Raw genomic sequence first — 12,365 nt, forward strand, 5'->3', positions numbered from 1 at the left:
GAGATGTCTGTGCTATTTTTTAGTCATATTCTAGGCTTTTCTGTTGGTCTCCTTCAGAGGAACAGAAACATAATTTAATTTGCAGATTATATTTCTAACAAGAACAAAACTTTGGTATTTGCTTTTCTGCATCAGTTTATTCTTTCCAGACTTTGGTCAAAGGGCTATCTGGGTCAGATCTCAGAAAAGAAAGAATATGCTTTGGGTGGTTTGGTTTGAATCTAACTAGAAAACCATAGAATCTCTTTTAAGATTTTTAATTAATTTTTGCACAAAGAGTGATGTTTAGACTGAAAATAAAAACTCAGCTTGATATACTGTACTTTTCCTTGGTGTTGCTTGTTGCTCAGGAAAGAACTTTTTCAGGACTGTTTTTCTTAGAGCTCATTACTGCTGCTTTTCCTCTCCTGTATTTGCACTTTTGAGGCTAACATCTTTGAGCTCTGTTGCCTACTTAAGCTATTCTGATAGTCTCCACCTCAGTTCTCTTGCTAAGGCTTTGTCCTTTCTTCTTCCTTGAGTGGTAAATTTTCTTTGAGTTATAGGACTCAGAAACTTTTTATGAAGATCACAGTCCAAATAACTATTGCTCTAGGCTATATTATTGTGTTGTCAGACATCTCATCCTGTGTTAAAAAATCTAGTGACCACTGTTGCTTATAGAAGAAAGTTGAGATGCCATACCTTGGCATTCAGGGCCCTCCTCAATGAAACTTTTCTTTTTCAATCTCACCTCTCATTATTCCCCAATATTAATTTGCTTCTTGACCTAAGTGGCATTTTCTGCATGCTAGCCATTCGTATTTTCATCTTTGAGCTCAGTTATCTTACTGCTAGATTTATTCTCCACTTTTAGATACTTTTTCAAGACCAAGCTCAAATCTCCTTTCCTCTTTGTAGCCTTCCCTGACCTTCCCTGCTCACTGTGGTTGTCTCTTTTATTACCTATGGCAATGACTTCTATACTTTTAATTTTGTTTTCAGCACAGAGTAGTTTGCCTGCCCTCCCCCCCCCTTCTCAAGGAAATCTCATGCTGAGTCCCACTTACAAGGTAGTGGTCCGGGAGGGGATTGGGAGTTTATGCTAGAACCTTATTTATTCAGCTATGGCTCTGTCTGCTGAGGTACCGGTAAGAAATTGGATTTGATGGAGCACAGTTGGAGAATCATTTGTCTTACATCATGTATTGAGTACTCAGCTTTACAAAGTAGCATATTTTGTCTCAAAGCATTATAACTTTCTGGAGTTTAGAAATCATGTTTATAGAACCTAAGGATGTGTATGCCCTGTTGTAGTTTAGCATAATGCCTTACAGATCCATAGGAGGTACTCAACATATGCTTATTCTTTCAACTGATATTTTTAAAGTTTTATATATTTTTATACACACTACACCCAAACCAGGGGAAAACTAGTAGGTTTTGTTTTTCTTACATAGACATTAACTGGTAACCATCATTCATTTCCAGGAAACTCAAGAAAGCAGTTATTCCTAGCCAAACTAAAAGCAACTTTCCTATAACATAGCATATTCAGAGTATATTTTCCTGACAAAACATTACTTCTAGTAGGCATTTTATTTTATTTTTTTTTTTCTAGTAGGCATTTTAATACCCTTTTGAAATACAGAAAAGAAAAATCCCAAGTTTTACTTTGAAAACAAGGCCCAGATGATTCTGGTACAAGTGAGAAAAATTGGAAGCACAGGTGAAGGAGTAAAGTATTAAAACATGCATGCGGGCTATTTTGAAAGTCTTTTAAAATAATTAAGTTGCATTAGTTGCTGTGTATGTTAGAAATGTATACATACTTGAATATAAATATCAACATATGTAATGTTGATGTTTTTTTTTTTTTAATTCATATCTGTGAATAGTATGAAATCAACTTTACTTTGGTTCCATTTGAAATCACATGATTAAAAGATACCACACCTTAGAGATTCACAAATTTTTCTGTTAACCAGGGTGAAAATGAAGCCTTTTCTACTTTGGGTCACAAAACTCATTTTCCTTGTTCAAGTGCCCTAGAGGCAAAGATATGATTAGGTAGTTCTCAGTTTGGAAAAATGACATTCTTTTCTACCAAGGTAATAAATTATTTTAAAAATTATTCAGAATTTTGAATAAAATGCAGGGTGCAGGTGTTTGGCCTGTTGTTCTTAGTTAATTTTGTTGTGTTGGTCCATCCTGTTCTGCAAAATGCTGTTAGGTGTTTGCTTGCCAATGTGTTCGTCTCTATTGTTATGTCTTCATCTTATAGAAAGTCATGGTTTTGTCACTGTTGGCTTTTATTTGCACAAAAGACTTGTGTTCTGTGGCATGTGGGATCTTAGTTCCCAACCAGAGATGGAACATGCGCCCCCTGCAGTGGAAGCGCAGTGTCCTAATCACTGACCTGTCAGGGAAATCCCTCAAGGTTAAAGCTTTTAAAGACAGGTGTTTGATTGAGAATTTTAGCTGCTGGGACAGGAACAGATTATAAGAATGGAAGGCTCTGTTGTCTGTTTGAGGTTGAGGGGGTGGGAAGTGTGCTGCAGAGACAGGTCTAGTTTCCTGTCCTGAGCCTATCATGTGTGAAGTCGGGATGGACTTGTGTTTTGTTTTGAATGCTTTACAGTATTAGTTCTTCCTGATTCATTCTCTCCTTACATTTCTTTTTAAAGTTGAGATTTAACTGAACTCAGTGGATTTAACTTCAAAGACTTGAATTTTGTGGTTCTTTAACTCCTGTCACATGGTGTATCAAATAAACCACTTACAACATTTTAATTGTTAAATAGTTCTGCTTAATAGGCCCAAAAATATGATTAGAAAATAGTTGTGGATATTCAGAATGACATTATCCACTTCTACATTTTTGTCTGATTTATAGGCAAGTGCTGTTGTCTGATTTATTCTGTAATATAACTTCTTGATATTTAGAACAGAGGTATATACACTTGGAATGCATTTACGTTTCACATAGTTTTGTGACTTAGACCCTTATATCTTCAGGTATTAGTTTGCAAATGGTAGATTTTGCAAAATTTATTTTCAGGTTGATCATTTGGAACAGAACACTATTCCTGTGAAAATTTAGCTCTGTTACTTCAGTACTGTTTATTTCCATCTTATTTTAGCAACCTGCTTTCATGACTTTGTCATCACTCGTAACTGCTTCTCTTCCAAAATCTACTACTCTTGACCATGGCCTCCTTCACATTTACACCTGCTTCTTTTTTTCTTGCCCCTCACAGGATTCTCTGACCCTTCCTTGACCTTCCATTTTTAAACTCTCTACTCCTTTAATTAGGAAAAGGAATGTGACTGGGGAAAATACCTTTGTGGTGCCCGTTAGGAATGCTTCTAGCTCTTGGCCAGAGCTTCAGCTCAGCCAGACCCCTTTCTAACCTGTTTCTGCAACCTGATGACTACCCCCTGCAGTTCCTTACTCTGTGTACCTCATTTCCTTTATCCACAGCGGAATACTTTTTTTTTCCCTGCTTTTAAGAACACATAGCCAGTGTTCTTAAACTGGTTCCATGATTCCCCATGGTTCATGAAGATTCAGAGCATTGATGAAGTTGGATAGAAAAAAATATTACATCTTTATTTTAATTAAATTTTTATTGAAATTTAGTGTTTCCTTCCATTATTAATGTAAACAACAAACCACTGCATTATCTGTGACTTCCGCACCTATAGAATTCAGTTAATTTCATACCACTTGTATAGATTATGCTTATTACCTCTAAAATTATAGTAGGTATTAGATTTGCTGTTAGATCTTATTGTTTAATGCATAAGTAAAGAACCATATATATTACTGTGACACAGATTGGGTTTTTCAGATTTTGATAACTGCATTTCATTATATTGCATTATGACCCCATGGACTGTAGCCTGCCAGCCTCTGTCCATGGGGATTTTCCAAGCAAGAGTACTGGAGTGGGTTGCCATGCCCTCCTCCAGAGGATCTTCCCAACTCAGGGATCAAACCCAGGTCTCCCACATTGCAGGTGGATTCTTTACCATCTGAGCCATCAGGGAAACCATCATTATAATTGGTCTCCTGTGACTTTCTATGTATTTCTGCATTTAAATTCATAAGCTCCCCACATATGCTGAAGGGGTCCGTGGATCAAAGAATAAAGGTTAAGAGTTCACTAATCTAAATACTCCCTGTGTCCCGTCTCTCTGCAGTCTTCTCTTTTCCCTCTCTCTTGCCTGAGGACAGTGCCTCCTCTTGTCCCCTTGCTTTTGTTGTTCTGTTCCACACAACCTGAGCCTTAGTGTGTTCACCATGCCCATCTTTTTTGTTTATCCGTTTCTTTAATACTGTGCTTTTTAATAGCTGTATAATAAAATACATGATTTAGTATATATTCATAGTACAATTGGAGAAGGAAATGGCAACCCACTCCAGTATTCTTGCCTGGAGAATCACAGGGACAGAGGCGCCTGATGGGCTGCTATCTGTGGGGTTGCACAGAGTCGGACATGACTGAAGCAACTTAGCAGCAGCATAGTATAAATACTCATACAGAACAGAAGAGTATAAAACAAAAATGTAATCTTCTTCTGGCCTCAAATTCCATTTCCCCTGGGGAAATTCTTGGATTTGTGTACAGTTGAGAAAAATATTATTTTTAATGTTACTCTAGTCTGTATTGGGCCTCCGAGGTGGCTCAGTGGTAAAGAATCCACCAGCAGGTGTAGGAGACGTGGGTTCGATCCCTGGGTCAAGAAGATCCCCTGGAGGAGGAAATGGCAACCCACTCCAGTATTCTTGCCTGGAAAATTTGTGGACAGAGAAGCCTGGTGCACTACAGCCTATGGGGTCACAAAGAGTTGGACTCAGCTTAGGACACAGGCACGCTAACCTGTATTAGAATGCCTTTTGAAGTGAGAGTGTCAGTTGCTCAGTTGTGTCCAACTCTCTGGTCTCTTAGTTGCTAGGATAGCACCCACTGTAACTGATGCTCTGTTGTGTATAGATTAATCCATATAAAACTCATGGTACATGATGAGAAAATATGTTTTTAAAGTTGTTGAAAAAGGTCACAGTATTAATAATTGATTTATCAGAACAATATCATTGAAATAAGTTTTTTATCTGGAATTTTAGTGTTTGAGGAAAAGCAGATTCAGTTGAGAGATGACATGAGTAGCTGAGGATTTTGGTGAAGGCTTCTCTGAAAGCACATTTGAGGGCTTCTGATGTCGTCTGATAATGATTCTTTAATTTCATCTAGTTTTATGTCATTTTGTAGTTTTAGTCAATTTAATTTATTTTTGTTAACTTAAAATGTTACTTTTTCACCACTTTTCTGGCCATTTAAAAAATTCTCAGGCAACTTTGATTTTTTCAGAGTCATAATTGACGGAGTTAGAGGGAAAAAGTTGAGCAGGGCTCATTTCCTGGGCATGGGGCTGAGGAATAGAGGCTGCACATTGGTGGAGACATTTCTTTCTGATCACCACTAGGTGGCACCACTGGCTCAAAAAAAGGAAGGGAACGTTTGGAGGCAGGGACAGTATTATGCCCTTTCTATCTCCCCTTTCCCTAAATTGGATGCCATCAGTCAGGGAATGAAGCACATCTTTGTCATCTTTTATTATCTCATCTGATCACTGTTATTTTTTTCTTTTTATGCCTGTATTTCTTTCAGAAACAGGTTAACATTTTTCTCACAGGCACGTTGTCTTGCATCTTGCTTTTTTAATGCTTTTGCTTCTTACCATAGAGGATAATGGGAAAGTAATACACTATGACTTTCTGGCATTGCAAAATTTGCACAATTGTAATTAAATTATAGCCAATTGATTTTCTGAATTTTGCAGAAATCCTAGCACTAACATTGTTCTATTTCATACCAACAGTGGTTTTTTTCAAAAATCCAAATGCAGCTGTTAATAAAATAACTATTTAGAACTTAACAGTAGTAGATATTGGTAAGAGTATAGAATGAATACCTAGGTCTGGCCTCCTCCTGACTAATGATAGAATGTTGACCTGAAATACAGTGTTTATTAATATGACCAGGCTTTCTCCTGCCATCTTGATACTATAGCCTCATTTTGCTGATTCTCCACTTTGTACATCTTATGCACATCTTTCCCTAAAATATTTGCTCATGTTTAAACAGAGACTCTTTCTTTGGGAGAGATATTTGAATCAAGGAATAGCATTCCTTACCAATACAAACAAACTTTTGTGTTTTCCCTCCCACACCTTTTCTGTCCTGAAAGAAAAATGGAATGCTAAGAACCACTAACTGTGTGAACAGTTAGTTAATTTATAAGGTTGATACTGTAATCAGAAGATTTAAGATAGAAATGTAGCATTTTTTTAAAGATAGGTAGTTTAATAATGGCCTCTTAATACAACCTAAATTGTAATTAGCAGAGTTAAATTGGTTCAGTGAAGTTTTAGACTCTTGCTTTTTCACATTGTTTCCCTCTTCAAGGATCCTTTGTGATTTTGTTTAAAATAATACCAGTAGAAGTATATTTAAGCTGTTTCTATTGTATATTTCATTTTTTCAATTTGAGGACTGCTGACTCAGTCCTTAGTCTTTTCTAAATACCTTGACACACACACACACACAACACATCCTGCAATAACAATAAGTCCATTTATGTGGATCTGTTTCCCTTTTTTTTTAATCCTTTTGTTGTTCTGGGTTTTAATTTCTAGAATAAAAAAGTATTGTCTTTAATTCTGGGTTTCCATCTGAATAAATGCCTTATTTATTTAAATATATGCTTTTCAACAACTAGTGTGATTAAAACATTAACAGGCTCTTAAATGAGAATTAATCCCCTTGCTGCTTGTATGACTGATTTGTGATTTTTACGTAGTCTTAGTTTTCTGTTCTAATTTTGTGAGAATTAAAATAGGGAATTTCAGCCACCTATCTATCGTGAGTTATTGTTTGATGTTTTTCATGGAGTATTTCACATTCGTGAAAATACTCTAAGACAAAATTAATTTTACCAAGAATTTGTGTAACTAAGGTGACATAAGAGTAGAACTTCATTAAGGCAAGTGTCACATAAAACCAAGTTTGTAGGGTCTTTCAGTGACTTAAGCTGAGGATGGCATTGTGAAGATAATATCAGTCTGTTAGAACCCCTCAGAGAACTTTCCCAAAATGCAGTCATCTTCCAATGAGTGCTGATCCCACTCTCAGCTGAGACCCGCTGCTTTGGGAGTCCCCCTTGGTGTGCTGTTGGCTTGTATGCTTGGCTGGCAGCAGGAGCCATGCTGCCTGATAGGGCTGGTAGCTAAGCCCATATGTGCAGTTATGCTTTTATTCTCTAGTGTGCATGAGCACACACCCACATGCACTTATCCAGCCCTAGTTTGAGATGAGAGGAGGTAAGAGCTGGCTAGGCTTAGAGTGCCATGCCGGCTCAAGTTTCTTATTTCACTATTGCCTTGCCCATTGAGTAGCCAGTAACATTTATAGAAACAATACCAAGTCAAAAATCCGCCTGGAATTGTCTCTTTTGAAGGAGACACAAGTGTTGATTTTTTTTGACTGGGAGCCAGTACTCTGGCACAGCCAGGCCAGCAGAAGTATTACTCCACAGCCTTGTGGTAGGGGGATACCCTTTAGGCCCAGACATCTAAATGTAAGCTTGTATCTCCAAAGCATTTTCTAACACTGTTACTGCCCAAATAGACTTTTACTTAGCTGAGTCCTGACTTTGAACTGGAGAAACGTTTTCTTTGCTGGACAGCAGCCATGGGAGAGATAGATCCTGCCAGTGAGCATACCGATGCCGTGCCATGCTGCTCTCACAAGCTAGTGCTCCTCAGTAACATTAGCAGGAGAGGAGAGGATAGATAGATGAGGTGAGAAAGTGTTGACAGAAAGTCTAGGTAGGCCTTTCTGAGGACAGGTAACACAGTGGGCCTGAACTTTGTAACAGAGTGGCTATGGGGAAATAGGGTTCTATGTGGAGATGGGTCACTTTTGTTACTAATGGCAAGGGTAAGTTAGAATATTGACCCTTGCATGTAGGCATGGATTTGGAAAGTTAAAAGATCTGCGTATGTTTGGCTGCAGCAGCTCTGAGTGCATATCTAATTAGTGTGTCAATTAAACATGAGAGATCTTGTTTTAGATGAATTCATAGAAAATTTCTGGATCAATTCTGAAACAAACTAATTATTTTTTAATATACTTAAATATATTTTTATGACTCGTGTGAATACATTATCACATTTCATGTGGCTTAAAATTATATATGTAAAACATACCTTCCTCCAGTAGTCATCTACGATGCCACTTACTCAGTCAAGTTAAGTGTTTTGAAGACTAAAGCATTAGAAGCATTACACAGCTGAAAGCATACTGTTAATGAATGCTGTTTTTTCTGTATTAGAAAGCCACTTTTCATAATTATTTTTTAACCTTTTTGTTGATAATTCATGTGTATTCATGTAGCCCAGTGTCTGGTTGTATGATCTTTCATCCAAAACCATCCTTTGCAGATGCTTTTACTGACTCTGCTATCAGTGCTAAAGTGAATGGTGAACACAAAGAGAAGGACCTGGAGCCCTGGGATGCAGGTGAACTCACTACCAATGACGAACTGGAGGCTTTGGAAAATGATGTTGTAAGCAAAATCTTTTCAATTAGTAACAGTATGGTCCTGTGATACGGTATGACATCCTATCACTTGGTTTTAAGTATGTCGTTGTGACTGTATTTAAATTAACTGTTTTATTGTGTAGAGAATTCACCCTAGGCAGTATATAGAGAAAAGTGTTTCTTGAGGATGCATATGAACTATTTGTATGTCTTTAAAGTAAATCCTAATAAACAACTTAAAAATTTAGATTAGGAACCATGGGAAACTAGAAATGCCTGCATATTTAGTTTTGAATGCCTTGCAGAATAGGGCAGTCTGAGGAAAATGGTGGCTTGTTTGTTGTCTTTACCAAGAAGTGATAAAGTGTGACTTTTAGGATTCTTGTCTGTCAAAGAAGTATTCATTATTAAGCTATATCATTAGGTTACATTAGAATTACAGCAAAAAGTAAGTTAGTTTCTTTGTCTTAAAATCAGGAGAAAATAAAATTAAGAGAAAAAGGCTATTTCCAAAAGCCTCTTGACATTATTTTTACTTTTCCCGTAACACAGCATCTGTAAATCAATGCTTAATAATGACTCTGTCATTAGGATTCTTTAAATTTTGTTTCTAAACTCTGGAGATACAAGCAAAGTTTCTTGCCAAAAACGAGTGTTTAGGCAATAAAATTTGAATGAGATGAATCTTTCATTGAATCTTACAGAGAAATCTTATTTAACAAACCTGTTTTGTGTTAAAGTCATTGTCCAGTTGTAAAACTGGAAACTCATAGACAAAGTGTGATAGTTTCCAAACTTTTTAAAGAATCACATATAACTTAATGTGAAGTTTCTCAGGTTTGCGTAGCACATCTCCTCTGGAGGATAAAGAGAAGCAGGCATTCTCTCTCTCTTTTTTTTTAATTGATAGTGAAGCAGTTGAATTGATAGACACTTTCTAGAGCACATTCTGGCAATGTTTTCAAAATTTAAAACATGCAGTTCAGTTCAGCAATTCTATCTCTGTGAATGTATTCAGAAGACATTCGAATAATTATATTAGGATGGTTTTCACAGCATTTTTTTCTAATAGTGGAAAATAGGAAATATCCTAGCTGTCCGTCTGTAGGACGTGGGTGATTTATTATACCTGCATTCAGTTGAAGTAGTATATGTCCACTTGAAAGAAAGGTGTTTTGGGAAGATACCTAAAACTTATTAAAAGAAAAAGAAAGCTCCAGAAAAGAAGATCCTATTTGAATTTCTATAAAAGAGAGCTGATGATGATAATCACATTCTTACATATGCACAAAGAACGTCTGGAATTATGCCCAAGAAGTTGTTAATGGTGGTTATCTGTACACACTGGGATTGACAGTTTTACTTTTCACTGGCTATGTTTCTGCACGCTTTAAATTTTTTACATGGAGCATATACTAAAAGAGCATATTTTAAAGTTTCTATAGGTAACTAATTTTCCTGCTCCCATATATTCGGCTGAAGTAGTTGATTTAGTGGTAGAATTGTATTACAGTTTTATCTGAAGTAGCACAGAGGAGCCACAGTTGATGGGTGATCTTAGAGGCTAGGTTTTGTCCTGAAATTGCCATCAACATTACTGAGATGATGCTGTGCCCTCTGCTGACATGATAATGATTATGTGCTGTATTTTACCACTTTTTATCAATCAGACCTGATGATCAGTTCACTCAAAGAGGTTTCAGGTAAATACGTTGTAGAAAGATCACTGTAAGGAGTAGAAGGAGAGAACCTTGATCTGAGACTCACATTTTATGAAGTAACTAAAACATTCTGAACTTACAACATCTCAGATAACATCTCAGATAACTGTTTCATACACAGTTGAACCTTGAACAACACAGGTTTGAACCATGCTGGTTCATTTATACACTTAGGTTTTGCAATAGTAAATATAGTACTGCACAATTCAAGGTTGGTTGAATCTACAGGTTTTGCACTTGTGCACAGAGTTGGTACCCCTGACACCCCACCCCCTGAATTGTTCAAAGTTCAGCTGTAGTTATTTACCAACCTGGAGGAACTGATGTGTAGAAGAGAAGTTTTTCCTTAAGACATTTTTAAAGCAAATTTTTGCCTATTTTTTACTTTTGCTAGCTTTTGCTTGAATAGTATGATAGATAATTGTTAATGTAGATATTGACTATAACTGCATTAAAGAAGACAAATACTTTGTTATTTTGAAAAATGAGTTTTGTTCTGTTGTAGTCTAATGGATGGGATCCCAATGATATGTTTCGATATAATGAAGAAAATTATGGTGTAGTGTCTACATACGATAGCAGTCTGTCTTCATACACGTAAGTTTTTAAACCTTGCTTTTGTTTTAGTGCGTTTGCCTTTGATTTTCATTAGCTTAAATTATGTTGAATAAATGTTTCTGTTGGATTTTTTTTTTACTTGTTTTATTTTTTAAAATTTATTTATTTGGCTGCTCAAGGTCTTAGTTGCAGCCCTTGGGATCTAGTTCCCTGACCAGGGATCGAACCCAGGCTGCCTGCATTGGGAGCATGGAGTCTTAGCCACTGGACCACCAGTGAAGCCCTCTGTTGGATTTTAAGTTAAACAATTATGTGACTAAATTTTTGTTACTTCTTACACTGATAAATACCCATTAAAATAGGGATTAAATGTAGCTTATTTATACTCTGATTTTTTGTTCTAAATAAATTTTGTTTTATTTTTGCACTGTAAAAACTAAAATGACAAATGCAGAGGTTATGGGGAAATAGGTGATTTAACCAGTTTTGGAAATGTTACATTACTCTAAGGAAAAAGTAACAAGAAAATTCAAATTTTGATTTATAAGTAGATGACTATAGCTATTTTACAGTTTTTACCAGCATTTTAAACTAAATGTATCAATAGTTGATTGTGACAGACATGTAAACTATTACCTTAAAATGCACACTTTGCTTTTTCTTTCCATTTGTTCCAGGGTGCCCCTAGAAAGGGATAACTCAGAAGAATTTTTAAAACGAGAAGCAAGGGCAAACCAGTTAGCAGAAGAAATTGAATCAAGTGCCCAGTATAAAGCCCGGGTGGCCCTGGAAAATGATGATAGGAGTGAAGAAGAAAAATACACAGCAGTTCAGAGAAATTCCAGTGAACGTGAGGGCCACAACATAAACACTAGGTATTTAAAGGAAATCATGATGCAGTATTTTGGATACACAACTCAAGGTCTGTGTGAGAAGGTGTATTATTATTATTATATTTCATCTTCCTTTAACTTAGCTTAGGTAGAGAATGCAAATGGAGTTGCTTTCAGGTTTTGTTAGTGAAAAGATTATAGTAATCTTGGAAAATAGTTTTTGAACATCACCTCCGTGGAGCCAAGTGGTGGATATACAGTGACGAGCAAGCCAAGGTCTGGAAGAGCTTGTTAAAGAAAAGTGAACAGGTTGGGGGAGGGGGGTGCATATAACATAATTAGAGTTCAGTATGATTTCCTAGATTAGAGGTGTGATCAGAGTACTAGGAATATGCAAATGAAAAGTAACGAGCGTAACCTTGTGGGATCAGAGTATACCTAATAGATGAGGTGATGTTTTATGATAGGATAATAGGTCTCTGTCACTCAAAGAAGCATAAAGCAAGAATTCCTTGCATGGTGAAGACAGGTGAAAGAACTTGTCCAATTCAGGGACAACCTTGTTGTTTCGTATGTCTGGAATACAGGGTGTATGTTGACATTGCAGTGTTAGTAGCTGGTGATAGGAACCAAGGGAGTGAGACTTTGTGTGTGTCATGTTTAAG

The 12,365-nt window shown here is 36.6% G+C and overlaps 1 protein-coding gene across 9 annotated transcripts in view; it reads left to right on the plus strand.

Moving 5' to 3' along the window:
* Positions 1–12,365, plus strand: part of ATXN2 (ataxin 2) — a 100,928-nt gene that overhangs the window by 40,645 nt on the left and 47,918 nt on the right. For all 9 annotated transcript variants that reach the window (XM_070475175.1, XM_070475172.1, XM_070475173.1 and 6 more), the window contains exons 6-8: positions 8,489–8,613; positions 10,815–10,906; positions 11,545–11,742. In XM_070475175.1, coding sequence (XP_070331276.1) covers positions 8,489–8,613; positions 10,815–10,906; positions 11,545–11,742 — 415 coding nt within the window. The remainder of the gene's footprint in view (positions 1–8,488; positions 8,614–10,814; positions 10,907–11,544; positions 11,743–12,365) is intronic.

The sequence above is a fragment of the Odocoileus virginianus genome, chromosome 12, assembly GCF_023699985.2.
Source record: "Odocoileus virginianus isolate 20LAN1187 ecotype Illinois chromosome 12, Ovbor_1.2, whole genome shotgun sequence".
NCBI lineage: Eukaryota > Metazoa > Chordata > Mammalia > Artiodactyla > Cervidae > Odocoileus > Odocoileus virginianus.